This window comes from Cibotium barometz, chromosome 33 (genome assembly GCF_041138505.1).
Source record: "Cibotium barometz isolate CiBa-2024 chromosome 33, ASM4113850v1, whole genome shotgun sequence".
NCBI classification, from domain to species: domain Eukaryota; kingdom Viridiplantae; phylum Streptophyta; class Polypodiopsida; order Cyatheales; family Cibotiaceae; genus Cibotium; species Cibotium barometz.
Window position 1 is genome coordinate 45,493,506 of NC_141078.1, and position 24,290 is coordinate 45,517,795.

General features: G+C 45.1%; 1 protein-coding gene across 3 annotated transcripts in view; it reads right to left on the bottom strand.

The window, feature by feature from the left end:
- Nucleotides 1-24,290, bottom strand: part of LOC147619642 (D-xylose-proton symporter-like 2) — a 72,906-nt gene that overhangs the window by 34,821 nt on the left and 13,795 nt on the right. For all 3 annotated transcript variants that reach the window (XM_086773318.1, XM_086773317.1, XM_086773316.1), the window contains exons 4-10: nt 3,334-3,393; nt 3,118-3,184; nt 2,867-2,991; nt 2,518-2,619; nt 2,110-2,445; nt 1,865-1,912; nt 1,683-1,745 (exon numbers count right to left, since the gene is read on the bottom strand). In XM_086773318.1, the coding sequence (XP_086629444.1) occupies nt 1,683-1,745; nt 1,865-1,912; nt 2,110-2,445; nt 2,518-2,619; nt 2,867-2,991; nt 3,118-3,184; nt 3,334-3,393 (801 nt within the window). The remainder of the gene's footprint in view (nt 1-1,682; nt 1,746-1,864; nt 1,913-2,109; nt 2,446-2,517; nt 2,620-2,866; nt 2,992-3,117; nt 3,185-3,333; nt 3,394-24,290) is intronic.

Consider the following 24,290-nt stretch of genomic DNA (forward strand, 5'->3'; position numbering starts at 1 on the left):
GAACACTCCCAACCACTCTGGGAGGGAGGGGGGGGTGTAAGACCAGCCACTCCGAGGAGATGGAAGAGTCAATGTCAAGGCTAAGTCTGTCCCTACTCCGTATCCGAGTGAGGCTCCTCTCTTGGGCCTCCGGTGGCAGCTGTCTAAAAGTAAGCCAATCTTCGAGTGACCAAGCGAGACCCATACTCAATTGTCCCCATGATATGTGCGGGCGAACCTCCAACATGTGACCAGTGGGCAAACGGACGAGGCGGTTCCAAATCAAAGGCTGTCAAAGGCACTCCTCAGATGCAACCGGAGTGGAATTTTGAAGAGCCAGCCTGAGGTGATCCCAAGCACGCAAGAAGCTGGCTGCAAATATGTCCTCAAAGGCAGGGCTAAAGTCATGAGCCCGCATCCCAAAACCGGGGTGCAGGCAGAGATCCTAGCCACAAGAAAGTCCTTCCAGGGCTCGCCACCCGGAAGAAGGCCGCGAATTATTAACTTGCCCAACAAGGCACGGCTCTAAATAGAGAGGTCGATGATGCCTAGGCCCCCGTGTCTCACAGCTGAATGATCATTCTCCAAGCCACCTTCGCCCAGGTAGGCTTCCCGTTCGCTACCAGCCCAAAGAAAGTTGCGAATCAACTCTTGAACCTCACCAATGCAAGCCCGAGAGAAAGCCCAGCACAAAGTGATGTACCACATGGTGGCGAGAAGCACCTGGTTCGCCACCACAACCCGGCCAGCTAAAGAAAGCCTGGCTGAACTCCAATATAGCAACTTCTTCCGAATGCTCAGAAGACGAGGGGCTAGTTGCTGCTCCAAGGAGATACCGATACCAACCTAGCATCCAAGATAACGAACTAGACTGCCACTCGAGATCCACTGAAAAGCCTCAACTGGCCTCCAAGCTAGGACGGCGGGCAATGAGCCGACCCATAATCCACTTGACTTGTGCCAGTTGCTATGCGCTCCGGATGCATGGCAGAAGATCTCTAATGCCTCCACATATGAAATTCCCCTCATCTCCGGATAGGTATGCTGCTGTGTCATCGGCAAACTCTAAATCAAGCAACTCCTCCTGCGATGGGGAGGCGCAGCCCTGTCACCTAAGCAAAGAGAAAACTGCTCATGGCCTCAGCAACAAACAAAAATAGATAAGGTGCTAGCCCTGCTGGACCAAGTGATAAAGCAGAAATCTGTTGCCTCGGGCTCCCTGAATGAGAACCTGGCTGTGTGAGGCCGAAGAAAGAGCCCTGAAACACCTCGGACCCACTCCTCAGGAACAATTATCTCTGTTATGCGGGTGACATCGTGCTTTTCTGGATCTAATCACTGACTTAATGTTGAAGCTATTGCATGCACACAAGATGTTTGTTTTCTTATTAGAAATGGAAAATCTAACAAAAAGAAATTTACAGAATGCTATGTCTCAAAAACATATTTGCAACTCAGGAATGCAAATATTGTTGTCTTCTTCAGAAGAGAAGTTTTTTTTTCAGAACACGTTTACCATAAAAAGATCAACTACTTTTACTGGTCCATTTTCATGCAGTAAAATCTGTAAGACAGAATAGCCTAACTTTAAATTTGCTTAGCCGAGCTGCCACTGAAACTTTGACTAATCTTAATAGCTTCCTATTTTTAATAGTAAAACACACTCTTCACTTCACAAGAAATATAATGAGAGCTTTTATCACCTTAAAGCCACCAATAACGATAGAAAAACGAGTAGCATCTGAAGCTGCAGAAAATCCTGCACTCTGTTGAAATCATCACAAATCAGTGACAGTTCTAGTCAAAAGATCTCATATGAATCAAACCAAAAATACTTCATTGGTTTCCATCGAATTGCATATCCAGGTGGGATGAAATGCTCCACCTGAAGAATTGATGCTGTATAATATAGCACACTCGGTTGTCCAGTTACCTGTATTGAATTCGATGCAGCTATAATCAGTAGAAAGTGAACTCATGCAGAATTTTAAAAAAGGTCATACGAAGTACAGTATTTTACTATATCAATATATCAATAGTGTTGGCTATAATGTTGTGAATAATTTAGAGGCATGCTCATGATCATCAATTCAATGAATTATAATGTGGCAAATTATCAGACCATCAAACCTGCTGGAAGAAAACAAGGCCTGCTCCCACTTTCAGGGCCTTCAAACTGCTACCTTCAAACACCTCTGAAAGTCTTGGTTCTTCTTGCACATCACATGATTGCAAAGATTCTAATGTCTTATCTACCTGCTCCTCACTGCTGACTTGGCCTTTTCTCAATCCATACAAAGCTTTAGTGGCATTTTGTTTGGCTGCCTGCAAAGTTTCCTTGCCTTGGACAGGTGGGAGCCACCACATGCCAACAAACATCATCAAGGCCACAGGTGATGCACATCCATACATTACACGCCATCCTCCCACTGTACCTATTTCCAGGTTCCCTACCAGATAACCAAGCTAATCAAAAAGTGATGGCAATACAGTCACAAAACCAGCTAGTTAAGTAAGTAAATGTGAGCTTCGACTTACAAGTATGCCCAAAACTATGAAGGCTTCCTTCAATGAGACTAGAGTTCCACGTATTTGAGAAGGGGAGGTCTCAGCGATGTACAAAGGAGCTCCATGCATGGCCTGTTTTAGTGCACATTTGAGAGTCATAGTAGTAGAATGCTAAAAATTCTACATAGCATGCTTGCTTCTATCTTATATCAACAAAAGTAAGCATCAGATGCTACACAGCATGCTTCTGTCTCACATTTACAGAAGCAAGCATCAGATGTAAACAATTTTTCAACCATAGGCAGACATGTGGGCAGCAAGCAACAAAATGTTGTCTTAAGTCAAAATGATATATTCAAAACAGCAACACATAATTTACCAAACCAATTCCAAGACCGTATACGAGCCGTCCAACCAAAAGAAGTTTGAGGTTAGAGGCCAAAGAAGTTGCCAGAGCTCCCCGAATGCACATTGATGCAGCAGTTAGCACTTCTGTTCGCCAATCTTTAATGCAAAAATATATAAGAATAGTAAGTTAGTCTTCTAACCAGAGCACATAATAAAGAAAACAGGGAAAGATGGTAAGATTGGATTTGCAAGGATAAGGATTAGAGAGAACCAAGTGTACACCTAAGGCATCTGAAACCTTGAAGGCTAACATAGAGCCAATCAGTGCTCCATAAAGTGATCCGCTCACCTAATACATTAGCGAGAGAATAATCATTGAAACTTAAAAAAAGATTATACCATAGGACAGCAATAAACATGCATGTCTGACAGATATTTTAATCAAAATGTATAGGCACAGCCTAGAAACATGCAATAAGTAGGTCAACAAGAACTCACCACGAGTCCCATCTCAATGGATGTTAGGTTGTACCACCCTACTCCACTTAACTCTGGAGACTGTCATCGTGAAAAGACCCAAGTGAGTATCTACTTCTAGCACAGGCCTTTAAAAAAGGGACTGTTTAAAAAGCACACCACCAAGTATCTACTTCTAGCACAACGCTTCAAAAAAGGAACCGTTTAAAAAACCACACCAAAAAAGTACATTTCCAGCAATATCCCCTTCTGAAGAGCAAGCCTTGTCAAAATGCATCCCCTAAATTCCCCCGTTATTGGAAAATTTATGACTCACTGAAACCCATGTAACGCACCAACCCTTGGTTATTACGAGGGCCCATCCATAACTCTGAAGAGTAATAGTAGCCCAGCTTGAAGTCAGATAATGACTAGGCTGAAACTAAATCAGTAATTTGGTCAACTGTGAAATGCATACCTCTTATGGCACGGTGACCAAGACCTGCCAAGTGCTTTGACAAAGCTTCTGTTGTTGGGAAAAGCATTGAAATAAAAGGATGTTTCTTAATAAAACAAAACAACAAAACAAATTTGATTTTGATGGATTATTGCAGCCCTTGCTGATCCTTCGAGGCAACTGGACTCAAAGGGTTTTGTTTCAGAATTATCCTCCCTGGGACAGCATATATGTCTTACTGAACAAACACACTTGAATGCTACAAAGACCCAGTTTTGAAATTCCAAAGTTGTGTGGCAGTTCATATGTAAAAATGCTCAAGGATCACAGGTGCCTCAAGAAACATCATTGCTTGGAACTATTAGCAGCTATGGCATTGGATTGACTCTAAGAACAGTTTATCACCCACAAACAAATTCAATCATACAAGTGTTTGTGTAACTCGAGCAGGGGACTTTCACACTAAACTACTAATGCAAATTAAACACTTATGAATGGCCACAGCCACATTCACAATAAAAAGTTGAGTAAAAGAAAGAGAGATGCAGAAGTGACACCACAAGGGGCCGGAATGGGCTGAAAACCCCCCCGCCAACCCCCCCTCCTCCTCCACTTGTCTTTCTTCTACACAAATAAGATGGGCGCAGCAACAAACAATGAGGATGATGGACAGATAAATCTAGCCCGGAGTAATTGGGAAAGCTGTTGTTCAACTTGCCCTCCAATGCCTTGGACAGGCAATCGTGGAACTTATTATTGGGTGGCGTTGTCCCGGTGACCACAACTCACTTCAATGATCCTCATGACGAATGGGTGGGGGCTTGGGCGGGAGGTTGTCCCTCAACATGATGTCTTGGAACCTGGAAGAAAACCTGCCAACCGTTTCTCTAAAGGTGATTGAACAGAAAAATGTTGCCTGCGGACATAGATCAATGCGCACCGCTCCTTTTCTAATTGCTCGCTAGGCCTGAACATTCGAAGTGAGTGGGATACCAAGAATGCTCCTATCCCTGCAAATTTTGATAGGCTCGGGTAAACCGTCAACAATGGTGAAAGTGTCCCGCCACCAATCAGGGATGGGTATAAATTCTTAAAACCACTGGATGCTGAGAATCACATCACACCCCAAAAGTGGTGAAACAATGAAATCTCGTTGCTTTTGAACATGAAAATAAAACTAGTGAGCTTTGTGAGTAATGTGCGTGTTGGGATAAGAAGGAGCTTATATGTGTGTAACAGTGTGTGAACAGCCCCTTAAAAGGCTAGTAGTGTGTGTGTGTGTCTCTGCATGTGAACCACCTCTTAGGAGGGTAGATAAGCATGCATTAAATAAGGGTCAAATGGTTTGGTGTGAGAAAGGCCTATATAACAAGGGCTTGTACTTCATTTTAAAAACATCAATCAAATCAATACATCAAGTCGGTGCAATCTATTTCTCATGCCTTGAGCTTGTCACATCTCTCTCACTTTCTCTCTCTGTCTGTCATCTCCACCATAGTGGTCTACTACCCACCATAACCTTTCCCTAGGAGCCTCAATTGGTTTTAGAGCTGAGTACTACTTTGTCCTACTACCCTCCTGCGCTATTACTTTGGCGGTGCCAGTAGCCAACAAGACCGCCTAGCTGCTCCGCCTCTAGTCAACTAATCTACCTTGCCCACCTTTCTCCTTCCCCGTTGCTGTTTCAATGGCACCGCCACCCACATCACCATGCAACCCACTTCTTGCCAGCTCTGTTGGCCTCTAAGGCATAACCCCATAAGCAACTTCATCGTCATTGGTTCCATTGTCGGGACCACTATACCTACTGCCATGTCATCAGCAACTTGCTGGTAAATTTTGGGGCTTTTCTGAACCTTTGCATCTATGTCAAAACTGATGGTGTCAGCAAAACAAAGAATTTAGGGCTTTTCTAAAAATCACAGAACTTAGCTCAAATTGCAATTCCTTCAACAACATAATTTTTGGGGTTCTTATCGAAAATCTACTCAATATCATGGCCCGATGAATACCAGCAATAAACAGGTTCTCTGGCATTGGGTTCCCTACTTGGCAGACCAAGATGCAACTACTTTCCATGCGAGAAGGAGTGTGGGGTGTGATTTCTAGAGATTATCAACCGAGCCTGACAAACAAATAAAGTGGAAGCATCGAAATGAAAGAGCTATTGCATTGATCGGACTTAGCCTCGTAGACACTCTCATTCATCACATAGACTTCAAGCAAACTGCCAAGCAAATTTGGGACGAATTAGAGACTCTCTTTGGTAACAAAATCACTAATTTTGAAGTGTTCTTAAAGCTGAAGCTTTATGATTTGAAAATGCTTGATAATGAAGAGTTAAGTGACCACCTTGCCAAGTTCTACTCACTAGTCCAATAGCTCTCTACTCTTCTTAAGTGTGAGCCTATTGATGAGGACAAAGTGGCAGTCCTCACAAAGAGTACGCGGGATGTTACCTGGCTTCAACTTCCTTGAAGTCATGCATATAGCTTCAACATCATTTGAAGACATGGTGGCTTTACTAATTGAAAAGGATCGAAGATTAAAGGAGGAGGAAGCTAGCAACAGAAATCTCAGCTACGACAAGGCGTTTGTCAAAGCTCAAAACTGGAAGAACAACAAGAAAATATAATGCAGATATTGCAAACGCATGGGTCACAAAGAGGCCAATTGCTTCAAAAAGATGGAGAAAGAGCAGGCCAAACACCATGCTAACCTTGTTGTAGAGGACCAGGGCATTTTAGTTCTTTACCCTATGTGGTTGAGTCAATAAGGGTTTCTAACCCGGGTGGTTCCCCGAAAACCTGATTGTATCTATGTTCTTTTGTGTGCCTTGATTTATAAAAGGCTTCGTGTTTCCCTTATCCCAATTAGGAGCCAGGGGGTGACTAAGTGCCTGCCTCCCTCAGTCTTACCCTAATATGAGAGATTACCATGCATGCGAGGTGCAAATGGTGAGTCTAGCTCTTAAGCAAGGTGGATGGGGTAGATGGTAGCAACTTCTTTGCATTGGGGTCTCACCACCTTCACTCCAGAGAGGGGATTTTTGGATAAGTTGGAGCTTTAAAAGGCTGGTAAAGTGTATGTGTGTGTTTGTGTGTGAACCACCCTCTTAGGAGGGTGGATAAGCATGCATTAAATAAGGGTCAAATGGTTTGGTGTGAGAAAGGCCTATATAACAAGGGCTTGTACTTCATTTTGGTGTATGTGTGTGCCTGCATGTGAACCACCTCATAGGAGGGTGGATAAGCATGCATTAACTAAGGGTCAAATGGTTTGGTGTGAGAAAGGCCTATATAACAAGGGCTTGTACTTCATTTTCAAAACATCAATCAAATCACTACATTAAGTCGTGCAATCTATTTCTCATGTCTTGAGCTTGTCATCTCTCTCTCTCTCACTTCCCATCATCTCCACCATGGTAGTCTACTACCCACCATAACCTTTCCTTAGAAGCTTCAATGCATGCGGAGACCACATGTAAGCCCGTCCACAACTAGATGGTGTGATAGCAAGGTATATCCCATCTCTCCGCAACCAACTACTACGGAGAGATAAATTCCTCCATAGCCAACTACTATGAAGAGATGTTGGCATACCAAGATACAATCCATCTCTCCGCAGCCAACTACTACGGAGAGATGGCATCCTCCAAGCTACGCATATCGAAAAGAACAATGAATTGTTGTCCTTTTGCTATGCCATAGGCACGAATGAGATCTTTCACCCACCCTTCAACCTCGCCCTCCTGCTTATCATTAAATACCAAAGGAGGTACTTGATTCAAAGCGTGAAACTGTTGCAAGGCATTCGCAAATCGAGGGTGGAGAGGTAGCGGTAGCTTCGTTCGTAGGGCACTATAGAAGACAACACTTTGGTGGCTTTTTCAGCCTCCCACTTGGTACAGTCCTCCTTACCATGGTCCACTTGGTGGCACAAGAAACATTGGTTCTTTGCCTGGTACCCCTTCTTTTGCTCATCTAGCTAGAGATAGCTGTTAGCACATTCATCCCCAGTTTCTGCCCATTTCTGGTGTCCTTTTGGTCCCTTTTGCATGGCCCTTTATTGTGGGCTAGCCACCCTTATTTTACATATTTTTCTATTTCCCAGCCCGTATGGTTTTTTCCCAATCGGCCAGCTTATTCAGCTCCAGTTGGCCAGCGCTACCTTTATAGGTGGGCTGGCCTCTCACATTTATCATCTTGTCCTGTATATCTTTTGCTCCCTCACTTATGAGATTGCTTGTGTCTCTTGCTTGGAACTGTTTTGCTTCAGTATATTCAGCATAGTTGCTCCATATCTCTCTCTCTCTTGCACTCTCTAGTCAGCACAGTCTAGTGCCCTTTTGCTTCCGCTCTGTGCACTCTTTCATGGTATCATCGCTCCCGGTTCAGTGATTCCATCTGCTGCCCCAAATTTAGCCCTATTTACAGCCCCTTATCCTCTACGTTTTTCACAGATTTGCAGCCTTCTTCTTGCTGCGTTTTGTGGACAGCTTCTGCTGGTTGGTCCTCCTTCAGTTTGGCTTCATCGCTCGCAGCCAGAAGGTAACTTTTCATCAGCGTTTCATTCCTACTTGGAGTTTGGATCTAGGTGGCCTGTTTTTTCAGGACAGCAGCCCCTCTTTGGCTGCGTTTTCATCTCCGGTGGACATTCCCTTCTGCAGAGGGGGATTGTGGTGGTTCAGGCTTTGGTGGCACCCTTTGTCACCATTTGGCCACCCAATTGGTCCACCCATGCTTTCTCATCATATATGTACATTGGACTGGTGTCCATGGCAATTGTATATGCCGGGGATTGATGCCACTCATGTGATACTATGGACTTGGCTTTCCGTTGGGACTTGTGCCTCCGTGTACATGCCTGGAAATGCTTGGTGGATTGGTGTTCCATTGGGTCTGGTACCTCGTGTACTTGCCTGCAGCACGTCTATTTTGGTATAGTCTCATGAACGGGGATTGTCCATACCAATGTTGCAGCCTGCATTGCATAGCATCTTTATGTGCTTGCTTGCAATTGAAATTGCATGCTGTTTTCATGCTTGCTTGACCAATGTGTAGTTTCGGGTAAGGGGACGCCCATGGTTATGTGGCATGTGACAGGTGGTAAGTATTGGTCATAAACCTAGCCTTAGGAGTTAGCACTAATTTATAAGTGAGTGTGTACACACTTCATTAAGTTTTGGGCGACCAAAACTCACTTATAAATTATGACTAGCCCGATGTTCACACACACTGATGTCCCGAGGTGGATATAACCCAATGTCCACCGCCCAAACCTTATCCCCTTTGTACAAAGGGAGTAACCAACCATGTGTCCACTCTAGCTTGCTCCACAAAGCACCTGCCTGCCACCTACACTGGACAATTCACCACCTCACCCCTCCTCTCTCTAGAGATGGGCACCTCCTTCATGAGAGCTGTTGGGCTGCATTTTCTGCACATTATCCTTCCCAACTCCATTTCCAAGCTTGCTAAGGTGTTTTTCAAGCTTCCAAGAGTGTTTCCGGATGCTAATCACTCTCCTACACACTCCCAATGACTGAAATCCAGCAAAACAGCTCTCTTTATTGCTGTAATTTCTGGCCTTTTGCTGAAAACCCTAATTTCAGCCCTCCTTTCTCAAGTTGAACCATAGGGGAAGCTTTCCCAAGGTTCCCTTCATCCTCTTGAAGACTTTTGTCTCGCGAAGAAATGCAACAAATTGAAGATCTCATCACTCCAAGGACTTCCATCACGAAGACTTCCACTGTCATCGACTCTACTTGCAATTGGTAAGCTTTTATGCTTAAATATGGAAGCAAGTAGCAGGAGGGAGGAACCGGATTACAAGATCACATACCCTGTGTAGTGTTCTCTTGTCCTACGTGCTCTCTTGCAAATTGTTGCTACCATGTGTTAGTGGAACAATAGAGAGCAGATGGTAGGGAACATGGGCACTTGAGAGGGTAGTGTGGATTGCAAGTCTACATCGACAACCACTTGTTTTTGCAATACTGTATTCATATGCATTGGTATGGAAATCTGGTCAGAAATACCCATGACACTATGTACTTGATTCTCCCAAGATCAATATACTTTATTTGAGGGAGGGGTCAGCCGTTCCGGTGTCTCTTGTCAATTGAGCAAATTACTTCTTGTATTTGAGCAAGTGTCCATCAAATCTTAGTGTATTTAAGTGTATTGATTAGCATTGTGTTCAACCAAGTTACACCCTTGGTACCTGTGGAGGACACTTCTTCTTCTGAGATTGTGCATATTTCTTGAGGAGAGCCCAAGCTATAATCCTAGTTGATATCTTTCCCTCTTGCACCCTCTTACAACATATTCCTAAGCCCTGTGTGGCTGCCTTTTCTCTCTATATCAAATCTGCATTTTTTGCTTTTCTCTTATGGTGGTGGCCTCACGGTTGGAGGTACAGTCGACAGCTGCTTTTGCGTTTTTTGCTACAGGAGGATTTTCAGGTGCTATCCACCCTCTTAGGGCTGTGTTTTGGTGGGAGGAAGGGACCTACATCAGCGTTTTTTGATTTGGATAGTTTTTTATCTTATGAGGTTTGGTCCTATTGATTGGATCAATGATGATAGCTTCAGATTTGGCTCCCGTACCACTTTCTTGTTATTTCCTAGATGAGGCAGACAAGTTGGATGGTGGTAACTTTCAGTCATGGAAGTTGCAGGTTACTTCTATTCTCAGGGAGTATGGTTTGATGGAGTTTCTCTCGTACAAGAACTGGTGCTTGCCGGACCTTGCCTCTGCGGAGGATGTGTGTCGGTGGAGGAAGACTGACGGACAGATCTATGGCTTTCTCCTCCTGAATTGTCAGGATTCGGTTCTTCGACACTTTATCTATGCTCCTGATGATGCTTCTACTTTCTATGTGTGGCAGCTGCTTTGTGACCTGTATGGTGATGCCAGTGATCGGCAGATGGTTTCTACTTCTGGGTGCTATGCAGCTAGTGACCTTGTGGATACTTCTTTTGGAGATGTTCCTGCAGCGAAGGATAGTGGGCTAGTTTTGCTCACTGCATCTGAGGAGTTTGTCTCTCCTATTGCCTTGCCTTCAGTTTCTGTGCATACTTCTCCTTGCCAGGATGATATATCTGGTAATGTTTTTGAGGAAGATAGTGGGCTATCTTTGCTCACAACTTCTGAGGGGGATTTGTCTCCTATTGCTTCGCCTCCGACTCTTTCTTCGTCAACCAGTGACCAGGATGTGTTGCTGGTTCCCTTTGCCTTCTATGGAGGAGCCTGCTTCTACGTTGTGTGATGCTATTGAGGAGGCTACTACTACTTCACTTACCACTACTGTGAATGTTTCTATTTCCCTTACTCTGTGTGAGGATTCTGGATTGTGGTCAGGTTGTCCGTGAGACCGTGCCTGGGACACAGTGGTACTTCCAGGGCTTGAAGGATTGGGATTTGGATTTGGTTGGGCCTGTGGAGTCCCGACATCAGTTTTTAGAGGAGGCGATTGAGTTCTTACATTTGGCAATGCCGACCTTCGACAAGGATGCTATTGTACAGCATTTGGCTACTCTTGGTACAGAGTTGGAGCAGATGGACTCTATTTCTGTTGAGGGTATTATCTTCTTCGAGCTACAAGTTTCTAGGAATTTATGTTATAGGCCTGAGTATTTTACCTCTTTTCTTAAGCACTGTGATTATGTTTAAACATGTTTAGCATTCACTTTATTCTGTATATGCATGTGTAAGTTTGTACACGTGTGTGGATGCAGATACATGTTTGGTGTGTGTGTGCACATGTGTGTGCATGCTCATATGTTTGTTCATGTGCATGTATATGTGTTTTTGGGTATTTCTCTTACCTTGTTGCAGGAGCAGCAACTGCGGCAACCTGTGGGGCAACCCTGCAAGCGCAACCAGTCAGCAACAAGTGACGTGGCGCTGCCACGTGGCACAGGCAATTGACACGTGGCACAGGCGGTTGATGCAGGCGCTGACGTGGCAAACTGCAGGTTGGGCTGCAAGCGATGACAGGGCACAAGCGCACGTGTGGCTAGACTGCATGTGATGTGGCGGCTGACTGCACAGTCAGTTGACGTGGCACAGGCAGCGCACTGCCACGTGTCAGAAGCAGACGCTGGCTAGCAGTCCAGCAGGCGCACTCAGCGCAAGAAAAAGCGCCAAAGAGAAACGCCGAGCAGCAGCTAAACGCAAGGAAAACGCTCCAGGCAGCAAAAGCGCAAGAGAAACGCCAGGCAGCCAAAAACGCGAAGAAGAAAGCAGCGTGGAATTCGAAAAACGCTATGCCGTGTCATTTTTTTTTATAAAAAAAGAAGAAAGAGAAAAGCTTTCGAAGAGTTTTTTTTTTAAGGATAAAAGCACTTGTAGTAGTTTTTTTTTTTTTTTAAGGAAGAAAAGCTATGCTTTTTTTTTTTCAGAAAGAGACTTCTATTAAGTATGAGAAAAACATACAACAATCACAGCTATAAGCTGGAAAAGAATAGAATCACCCCAATATGTAAGGTGATTTCAACCACTAAGGAGCATCATGATGCCATGTAAGACCTGTGGTACTAGAGGAAAAGAAGATGCCATGGTCCCATTCCCGCATAAATATCACACGCTTCGCCTGCACAGAACGAAAGGGCCCCTGAATGCGAGCCCAAGTAGCCATAAGAGTGTGGATGATATCACCCCATATAGTACTAATGCACTGAGACCCAAAAATCTGGACACCCTCAATAGCCTCCGTGCATCTAGCTCTCCAGATTTGCCATGCTGTAATACTGGCAATAATCTCCCAACTCGTGTCAATCCTGCAATAAACCATGCTGGGCAATACCTCTACGAATGAAAAAAGCAAAATCTGTACCACTACCGTCATAAAAAAGCTGCGGACCAGACTGGGAGAGCCAAGCAACTGCCCCCCAAGTCACATGCATGGCTCGGTCACTCAATTTGCCCATAAGTTGGGCTACAGGACCTCAAATTTGCCGTGCAATGCTGCATCCCCATAGACAATGGTGTACGGACTCAGAATCTGCCAGGAAGGTGCTACACCGAAAACTGATCTCCACTGATTGGTGGGGAGACCACCATGTAAGAATAACCAAAAGAAATGAGAGATCTGGCTCCTTCTGTATGAGTGCCAAAGTCTATGCCAATATCTGCGCTGTATCACTGGAGAAATATCATAGCTCTCCCAATGAGGCTTGAGAGTAGGGATCCTATGCATCTGTCGAGTGAGCAGAAGCCTGGCATTCCGAACAGTGAAACTGAAAAAAGGAAGGCTTTTCAAAGGATCGAAGGCATCAATCAACTCCCACTCTCCTAGATCCCACTGAAGATATCTGATACGACTGCCACCATATAGCCACAAACACCAAGAGCCATGAGTCACTATCTGAGGAGAAGGGTCAATGAACTAGTGCTTCCCCAAGCGACCAACAATCCTCACTGGACTAAGCCTAGTATTTGGGATGATCTCCTCCATACTACATCTCCTCAATCTCCCACCAGGCATGATAGAATAAATGAGGCAATCTGTATCCTCCTGGCCCGGGAGAGCAATGACCTGCAGCAGCAGAGGTATGCCTATCCTCAAAAAAACTCCCAGCCAACTCAGATGATAGTCTCCGTGAAAGGTCCCAGAAAGCCACTCATGCGGAATAGCTACATCAATCTGATCAATACGAATGCAAGAGCCCCTAAGATGCTAAGTGGATGCAACTCTCCGATCCTCCGGAAGACTCTTAAAGGTCTTCCAAGCAAGAACTGTGTATGCACATCTCTCCCATCCTAACCATTGCATATAACGAGATGCACCAAGTGACTGACCAGCCTTATCCCTAATGAACTCGTTCCACATAATAGGTTGTCGGTCAGCCTCGTCCAAAGACCTAGGAAGCCTTTGTCGCAAAAAATATCTCATGCTTCTCCATGCTCTAATAATGGCTGCAATAAGAGGGGAAGATCGTGCCCTAATATCAGCCTCTGTGAACAAAAAATGTGTGCTGGGCATCCAGTCTCTCCCCACCCTGGGTGTACATCTGGAAATTGAGGCAAGAAAAAATCCTTCCAAGGCTTAGTGCCTGGTAGGAAACCTCTGACCACAAGTTTGCAAAGCAACACCCTGCACTGAACATCCGGATCGATAATATTCAAGCCTCCCTCTCTTTTGGGCTGAATAACTGTGAGCCAAGCTACCCTGGCACGAGTGTCTGAGGTGCCATCCAAGCCCGACTAGAGAAAATTGCGGATCAATCTCCGCAATTGGCCAATGCACGCACGAGAGAAGCACCAACAAGAGGCAATAAACCAAGCTGAGGCAAGCAAAACCTGATTAGCCACCAAAGCTCTGGAGGCTAAATCTAATCTCCTGGAGCTCCAATGGAGGAGCTTCTTCCGGATACTCATAAGTACTGGAGCAAACTGCTCTGCAAGAGAAATATCAATCCCAACTTGGCATCCCAAATATCTAGCAGTGCATCCTCTGTTGATCCAAGTAAAACCAAGCTCTGCACCCAAATCAACTCTCGGTGAATCACTAACCCAAAAACCAACAGATTTGTGCCAATTAATGAGTGCCCCTGCTGCCAAACAGAACTCCTCTAGTGCTACCCGGAAGGAACATAAGCATATATGTGAAGCCTCCAAAAACACGGCTGTGTCATCAGCTAACTCAGAGTCAACTCAGAGTCAACCAACTCCTCATGACTACGAAGAGGCAACCTCAATCCTGAAATACCAGCAGTGGAGCGGAGAAAGATGCTCATGGTCTCTGCAACTATGATATATAATAAAGGAGCTAATGGGCAACCCTGTCGTACTGAGCGAGAAATCTGAAACCGCTCTCCTCTATGACCGCAAGTAAGAACTCTACTGTGGGCATCACGATACATGGATGAAACTCCCTTGATCCATCTCTGAGAGAAGCCCATATGACTAAGAGTACCCTCAAGGAAGTCCCAATCCACTCTATCATAGGCCTTCTCAAAATCCAAGAGCAGAATGGCTAAGGCGCTTTAGCCCATTCGACGGCCTCCCAAAACGAGAAAATGTTATCAAAGATGCTCCTGCCGTGTAAGAATCCATTCTGGGTATCATGAATAACATCCTGCAAAATTGGCTGCAACCTGATGCTCACTGCCTTAGCAAGAATCTTATAGGCAGTCCCAAGTAAGGTGATAGGTCTCCACCGGCCAATCAATGTCTTATTCCCGCTCTTAGGAATAAGATAAATAAGCCCCTCAGTGAGAGAAGAAGGCATAGAACCTGTGTCCCACATCTCCTGCAAAGCCGATGTTATCTTAGCCCCAATCTCATCCCAAAAAGTAGTGAAAAAAACACGGGAGAGGCCATCCTCCCCTAGACACTTACCATGAGGTAAGGCATGAAGAGCATGACCGAACTCCTGCATAGAAAAAGGGGCATCTAGAGCGGCACACATCTCCTCGGTGATCAAATGTGGCAATGCATTCCAAACCTTCCTCTGTGCCCTATGTCTCAGATCAGAATGCGGCTCAGCACTAAGAAGCTAGCAATAGAAATCAGTGGCAATCTGTCTAACCATAAGAGGATCTGAGTGAAGAGTGCCATGTGAATCCTGCAACTGCTTGACACTATCTCTGGCATGAGATGGGCCGTGAGAAGCAAAGAAATGTTTGTTACATGTGCCACCCATCTGTGTCCAAAAGGATTTCTGGGCATGGAAACGGTACTCCGCGCGCTACTCAAGAGAGTGATGAAGTTCTGCTCTAACAGTACATAAAGAATCTGCAACCCATTGAGCATGAGGATGTTTCTCGTGCTCTTTCTGCAAGGCAGCCAATCTACGTCTAATAGCCCTTTCTAAGTCCAAGGCCTCTTGCCTCTTAGACAGGGCACATGTGTGATAATAGTCACTAATATCACAGAGAGCAGAGGCCAGAGGCTTTGAGAGGCCTGTAAGAAGTCATGAGATCTCCAAATATCAAGCATACAACGCGATAGCTCTGCATCTGAAAACAAATGATCAGGGATGCATACATGGGGTGCTGATCCATGGCAATTCGGATCTCTAATACATAAAACCACTGGGCAATGATCCGATTTGGAGGTGCCTGTAGCAATCAAAGTATGTCCACCTCTGTCAAGCACCCAATCATCCACATAAAATCTGTCTAACCGTGCATAGATACATCCTACATCTCTTCTCCTGTTAGACCATGAATAAAGAAGAGTGGATGGACTCCTCAAAATGTCATCCTCATGCCAACAATCTCTACCATGAATGGAGAGTATAAACCTCTACCAAGATGCTCTTTCAAGAGGATGCACTAGGCCCTCATGTCCACCTCTTTTATCCGTTGGCATCTCAACCATGTTAAAATCCCCACCAATAATTCAATGGTCGACAAGAGGCATCAATGTAGTGAGAGATTTCCAAAAGGCAATCCTCTCACCTCTATGGTTAGGAGCATAGAGGTTGAGAATACCAATGCGTGTAGTACCCTGCATAAGAAGGATCCACTGCGCTCTCGCAGGCAAAATGACACCATGTCCAATGATGCAAGGCAAGATCAAAGCTGAAACAGAGATACAAACACCACCCTTGGTACCAACAGTTGGTGACCAAAAGGTGTGTCCGGAGAGAAGCTTGCTTGATCTCCCACACTGACTAGCATCCAGTTTATGCTCTTGCAAGAGCAATATATCCAGAGGTCCACCTGTGACTCCCACACTGACTAGCATCCAGTTTATGCTCTTGCAAGAGCAATATATCCATAGGTCCACAGGAGCAGCTGGAGTCTCAGCATCTGCAGAAGGCCTCTGATGGGCAGGACCACGCCGCCTCCTAGCATGGCCCCTCGATGTGGGAAAATCTCTAGCAATGTGACCCTGTTGACGACAAATCCGACACTGGTCAGGTCTGCCTGCAATCTCCATCCTCTGGCGGAAATGGGATCCGTCAGGTCTCTGAAGCATAACATGATCATCAGTAATCGATGGATCAGGAACAAGCACAAGGACCTGTCAGAATACGCAGCGGAGATGATGACCAGATCTGGGAACACGAGCAAAAGCAAAAACGCAGGCAGAAAAACAGCACAAGAGAGAGAGAGATGTAGGCGTGTAACTCTGCTCTATATACACAAGAAGATCCCGAGATATGATACAAATGAGGTATGGGGGCTAGGGTCCTATATATACCTCCCATAGAGGGCAGTCGGCCAGCAGAAGGAATGGCCACGACTGATGAAAAGACCCACGACTGCATAAATGCAGTTGGCCAGCAAAACAGGTGCCCACGAGACTGATCAAATCCAGTCGGCCAGCAGCCCTGAAGCCCACGACTGATGTAGATCCAGTCGGCCAGCATTAGGGTGCTCCTGGCATCACCTGGCAGCCCTCCCAAGTCTCAGAAAAATGGGAAAAAATAGGGGAAAAATGCGGAGAGTGGGGAAAAATGGGAAAACACCTCATAAGGGCGGGCACACCCACAACAAAGGCCCTGGTGTATAAAACTGGACAGGAGATGACTTCTAACACCCCCTCTCAGCTCCTGGCTGTGTGACCAACCACTGGGAGCTGGGGTGCCGCCTGAGCAAATCCTGAGAGCGACTTCGTGAAGAGGTCCACCGTACTGTCCTCCGTCGAACAGAACTCCAGCAAGATGTCATCAGCAACGATCTGTTCACGAACAAAGTGCCTCGAGATGACCATGGGTTCCTCCAGTGGAAGCCCAAACCTGCAATGCAACCTCCTCCTACTCCGGAAAACTGCTCCTGGGCCTGAAGTGGATCCCCTCGTGTCCGGATCTCCTCCCCAAACCGAGTCACTCCAACCGCGGAGTCGGACTCCATCCAACAATCCCCCTCCTGTGTACAAGAGTCCATGATCCTTCGCATCTCCCTTACCCGGCTAGAATGATGAGACTACTGCTACTGTTAGAATTTGGGACTTGACTAGACTTGCTTGGGCTTGCCTCCATTCAGCATTATCTCCTCATTCTGAGCCAAAGTCAAAGCTCGGTCACATGACTAAGGCTCGAAATTCCGTACCAAAAATAGGATATTCGTATCCAACCCCTCATAAACTATTTCAACTTCTCTTCTTCTCACTTTCCCAACTGTTGTGCCATGGTATGCCCTTGTTGGAACAGGTCAACAATGGAGACCCATTCTAAGAGAGTTTGTAAAACGCATCCTCTAAATTGGTCATGTACTACAGTGGAAGAAACTTGGCTTTGAGGTTGGACACAAAGGTATCCCATACGTAATGTGTCGTGCCCAGGGTTGGGTCTCTATGAAGATCCAACCAATGCTGCCACCAAGTAACAGCTTTCCCAATGAGGTGCAGAGCCACCAGGTGGACTGTGTCTTGAGGATCCACAATCTTAGCCAACGAAAAAAATGCAACAAATTGATGTATTAACTCCATGATTGCAGAATGATCACACTTACCATCATACTTACTGAAGTTGGGTTGAGCAAGGATGACGGTGATGGATGGGGTGGTGGAGGTACTGATTGTTCTCTCTATTCACTAAGTAGAGAGAGAGAGAGAGAAGAGAGAAAGTAGACGACACAATATTGGGTCTCAAATACCCACTGAAGGGCAATCAGAAGTATTTGCTTATACTTCCGTGCAATGCTCGAGAACAAGAGCTGTGATTGTCCAACGCAAGGACAAGGAAGACCGTACGTCAGCTGAGAATCCACCAATCCAAGGGCACTGTAGAAGACTCTTTACGCAAGTCTAGGATAGCTGTAGGACTACACATCTGCTGGCTGAATGCTAAAGAGGAACTTCAGGGTTTGCCTAGAAAGGGTGAAGACTAAGTGCTGACTTGATGCTTGACTGATGATTGATTTATGCTTGACACTAGGCGACTGCTTTTATAAGGCTTGGGGCTGCTGGTCGGCCAGCAGAGAGGCTGTCGACAAAAAATGCTGGAAACAGCATTTACTGCTACGCATAGTGCTGCTGGCCCCAATGCTGCTGTCGGCCAGGCTTATGCTGGACGGCCAGGCTTAATACCCAATGAACTGCCCATAGCTGCTGTTAGCCTATCCCATATGCTACTAGGGGCTGCCGACTAGGCTCTACAGCCTGCATTGGCTGTTGTGTGGGCTGCCCAAGAGTGCCCATGAGGCATGGGCTACCCATGGCATAGTGTAGGGCTGTAAATACACTATTGTACTCCTGAAAGAACTCTTCCTCCAGCCATACCGCTTCATGGGTTCCTCGGTCCTTGAACTTCGTATAGAACTATCTGATTCTTTGATCGGAACCATACTTCCATCGGTGGAGGAGAAGTTGTTCTGGCTCTATGACTTCTGCTTCGTCGATCATATCTGGTTATTGTTCTTCTGATACATCTTGCAATGTTGGACCTACATATGGCTTCAATGAAAGACATTGTGCATAGTCCAACTTTTCGGCACCTTTTAACTTCAAAGAGACATCACTTAAATTTTGAATGACCAAAAAAGAGCCGAAACTATGGAATGAAAGCTAGGGACAACGCTTGCCTACTTGCTTCAGCCCGGTGCTTCATGATCCAGAGATATACCTAATCCCATTCCTTAAAATTGACGTCTTTTGGATTTGTTGGCTTGTTGGGTATAACCTTTCTTAGCTTTGGCGAGGCGCTCCTTAACTGACTCAATGATTTCCAAAAATGTTTCGGTAGTCTTGTTGGCCTCTAGGGATGGTGATACCTGTCTCGTCAAAAGAGATGAGAACCAGCGACCAAATGCTGCCTCATACGGCGTCCGCCAATACTAGATGAGTAAGTATCATTCAAGATTGCCTATACCAATAGAAGATACTTTCCCATTTGGATTGCTAATCATGGCAGTATGATTTGAGAACCTCAAAGGCCAATTGATTATATATCTATGTTTGGACATCTATTTGTGGATGGAACACACTGGAAAGTTGCAACTTAGTCCCAAAGTTGTCAAACAACACTCTTCAAAAATGGGACGTGAACTTTGGATCTCTATCTAATGTGATTGTCCGTGGCAAACCACCATCAGGGTACCGAAACCAAATGAACAAGTGAGCTATGTGGCTGTCGACTTGCATGGAATGAGTATGCAAAACTTACCGAATCTGTCCACAATAGTCATGCACTGTGTGTTTCAAGATCCAAATGATGCGGGAAGAAGGCCTGCGAAGTCCATACTCATGTCGTAAAAAGGTCCCTCTAGAATACAGTCGTGAAAAGGTTCCCCTAGAATACATAGAGCCACATCATTTGGAGATATAGCCTAAGGCCATATCTAATAACTTCTCGCTCTAGAGTCATGCCTCCTCTAGATATGGAAAATATTCTTTAGACGTGGGCCATATCTCATATAGAGGTGGATAAATATTCTTACCATCTAGTGGATAGGGCTTTAGACCACAACATGGGGCTTAAAGTCTAGCGCTTGGCTCTAGAGTTGCATGGCCATGGAAATTGAGAAATGACTCTATGGCCACATGTAGCTTAGATTATGTAGGCACGGCTCTAAGAATGGCTCAAGGGCCATATCTCCTGGAGAGATTGGTAGCTTATGTCTCTAGAGTTAGTGGATGTGAAGAAATGACCTTGAAAAACAACCACCATCCTGTATATTATAGTAGCTTGGTTCAAAACTGAGGGCCAGCTGATAGTTAGTCCCAAATTCTTCCGAATCCGAATATTGTGCCTTCATGCTTTCTAAGTCCTTTCCTTCAATTTCGAGCACAGTGGACTTCTCCAAAGTTTGAATTGTACCTTTATGACTTAGAGCATCCGCAACCGGAGGTTATTCTTACCAGGGACGAATTCAATCATTTCCCCAAACTATTGGAACAATTGACTCCATCTCGATTTTGCCTGTCACTCCATTGGGCACTGGACATGGTTTGCAACCATTTAAGTGCCTGATGATCTATCTTAACTATGAAATCTCTCCCGTAAAGGAAATGTTTCCAATGCTTAAGTGTTGTCATCACCCCCAAGAGCTCTTTGCCATACACCGAATAATTCTTTTCGGCGACATTCAACTTGCGGCTATAATAAGCCACTTGCCTACCATCTTACTCTAGAATGGCTCCAATGGGTAGCTTACTGGCATCGGTAATCACCTCGAAAGGATCATCCCGTGATGCCAACTTCAAAACTCGTGACTCAGAGGAAACTTTCTTCAATGCATGGAAGGCCTTAAAAGCCTTGCTCATAACGCACACTTTCTAGTGACAAGTCTTCATGCCCTTGATTAAGTCTGTGAGAGGTGCTGCCAGACCAAAAAACTTGTCCATAAGCATGACAAAGACCCACAAATAAGTGGATTTCCTGGGTTGTCTTGGGAATATCCCAACTGAGTATAGCATGTACCTTTTCAAGTTCGAGGCTAATATGTGATGAGTTAATGATGTATCCCAGGTAATGTATTTCCAATACTCCAAACTCACTCTTCTTGGCATTGATAAACAACTCATTGTCCTTCAAGAGTTTTAAAACCTTTACCACATCTCGCTCATGCTACAATCCCTGAGAAGATAAGGATATCATCTAAAAAGATGAAGATGCATGTGCCAATGAGATCCCAAAAAACCCGAGACAACATCTTACTGAATGTCACTCGTGCATCGGTGAGTCAAAAAGACATCATAGTAGCCTCGCTCGGTCCTGAAGGCGGTTTTTGGAATGTCGGCCCTCAAAGATCCGAACTTGATAGTAGCCACTCTTACGATCTAACTTAGAGAAAAATTTAGCACCATTGAGTCGCTCTAGGATGTACTCTATTCTAGGTATGGAAAATCTATTCTCAACTACTAGCTTGTTGAGCGACCTATACTCCACACATAAGCGTACGGTCTTATCATTCTTTTGGACAAACAAGATGGGCGCAGCAAATGGGGAGGAGGAAGGCAGGATAATAGCTGGGATAACCACTACTCCAGCTAGGCCTTCGAAAGGCAGTAGGAGAACTTGCTGGAAGGCTTTGAACTAGGCTATGCAATGGTCCTCATGTCTATTGGATGGGAGGTTGTCTCGAAACATAATGTTACTGTATTGAGACAGGAGGACCAGCCATATCCTCTACTCCACTGCGGGTGTTGGCTAAACAACATTAGACTGAGAGCGGACATAAATCAACACACACTCTGCTCCATTTCTTATGGCTCGTTGGGCCTAAATGTGAAAAATGAGTGGTATGCCAAGGATGCTCCTATCCCTGTGAATCATGATGGGTTCAGGAAAACCTTCAACAATAGTGAAAGTGTCCTGCCTCCAATTAGGAATGAGTGCATACTATTCGAACCACTCGATCCCGAGGATTATGTCACACCCTAACAGAGAGGAGACAATGAAATCCCTTTGGAATGTTGCCTTTTGAACCTGAAACTCAGACTGCTGAGCTTTCTGAGAGCTATGTATACATAGACCAAATGTAAACCTGTCCACATCTAAATGATAAGGAACCAAGGCACAACTCATTTTGTTTGCCAACTGTGGAGAGATGGCATCCTCAGACCTGTGGAGAGATGGCATCCTCAGACCTGCCCATGTTGAAGAGGACAATGAATTGATGTCCCCCTCACACGTGCCATAGGCATGGATGAGAGCCTTCTACTGTCCTCAGCCTCACCCTCCTGCTTATTGGTCTACCACTTAGTGCAATCCAGGCTTAATACCCAATGAACCCATATGCTGCTAGCGGCTGCTGACCATGCTCTACAACCTTCATTGGCTGTTGTATGAGTGCCCATGAGGCATGGACTGCCCATGGCATAGTGTAAGGCTGTAAATATACTTTTATATTCATGTCCATGTATGCCTACATGCTGGTGATGCTCCTGATACAAACCTAAGCTATGGCTAACTACTGCATGCACTTATCTGATGGGGTTCTCCAAGTGGGTTAAGAGGACTAACACCAGATTGACCTCTATGGCTCGGAGAGTGACCTACGTAGCTCATACCTGACTGTCCTTGGCCGAGGGCTCACAATGGGGTCACAGCGTAAGACAAATGTTCCTAAAAAGGTACTATTTCTGTACAAATGTTGCACTTGTGATTACGCCAGTGTATCACTGTGTACCCCAGTGCAAGATGCACATGATGCCCTAGACTAGGGCTACGTAGCTCGTGCTGCTTGACATGTCCCTGGACTAGGGCTCACAATGGGATCACGGCATACGACACATTCCTAAGAAGGTTCTGATTCTATACAAATGTAGCATTGATGATGAGTCAATGTGTAACATGGCGCCTCCATGCATGGGTGCATGTGACATGGCTAGGTTCATCGGGTTTTACATTCACATGTTTGCCCCCAAAGGCAACAATTGCATTCCATGTCCAAAACATCAAACCAATTTTACGGACATAAACAATCTATTATTGGGCGGCTGCCCCATATTGCCTTGCACATCGAGCAATTATAATTGGTAGCTACCATTTATAATTGGTAGCAACCAATTATACGGACATAAACATCAAACTCAATGGTTGCTACCAATTATAATTGGTAGCAACCAATTGTACGGACATAAACAATCTATTATTGGGCGGCTGCCCCATATTGCCTTGCACATCGAGCAACATATTTACATCACCATTTATTGAATTTTCTATGAAGTGTTGCGGGTCCCCCCCCCCAAAAAAAAAAAAAAACCCTCCGGCTTCTCTGGAGAGCCGTTCATTACATCCATGGCATCATGAGGCATGATTTTGGGTGGCTGTCCATAGTGTCCCAAAATCAAGTCACTAAATAAGCTTCTGAGATAGGACCATTTCCCAATCTTGAGGAAGATATTTTTGTACCTAGGACACGTGTTTTCTCAGAGCACTTAACGTAGTAAACTTGATTAGCACACAATTAAAAACATAAAATCAAAATTATCAATCACATCGACGATGGGCCGACCCCTCCTCTTCCTTAAGGTATCTGTGTTACCAAAAGGAGTATTGTCCTTGTACGAAATGAGGAGACTCCTCAACCCGGGAACACTAAATTTTCCAAATGCATCAAAAATAGCGTGCACACAAAACAAGCCAAGGATTTCGATGGCCGCAAGCCATGAATCCCTTGAGTACTCGCGTGCCTATAACACAGTATGCATACTCACATAGACATGACAAACAGCCATATCTCCATCCAAAGCTTTCACATGCAACCAATCTTCACAGGCAATCCAGCCTTTGCTTCAAAAAGTCTTTACAGGCAACACGGCCTTGCTTCGACCACATAGGATCTCAAACTTGCTTGCGCTCTATGCCATGGTACCAATCCCATGAACTACATCAACCAATGGTATTCGGTTCCTTGAATGTTGAATGTGTTGTACATTAACTCCATCCCTTCCACGACTGGTCTAACGTAGTATATACCCCAAGGATACTTATCAGAATGCAAACTAGTCCTCTTCTTTTGAATGTGTTGGACGTGAACTCCATCCCTTATGTTAACCACATATTGGTTAACACATTCCTATGACAACTATGTCCGCACACTTATGTAATAAGAACCCCTGCTATATTGTAAATCCCATCATTTGATAAGGGAAACGCCCTGAAGATGCTCTCAATTATTGAGCTTCAAAGGACA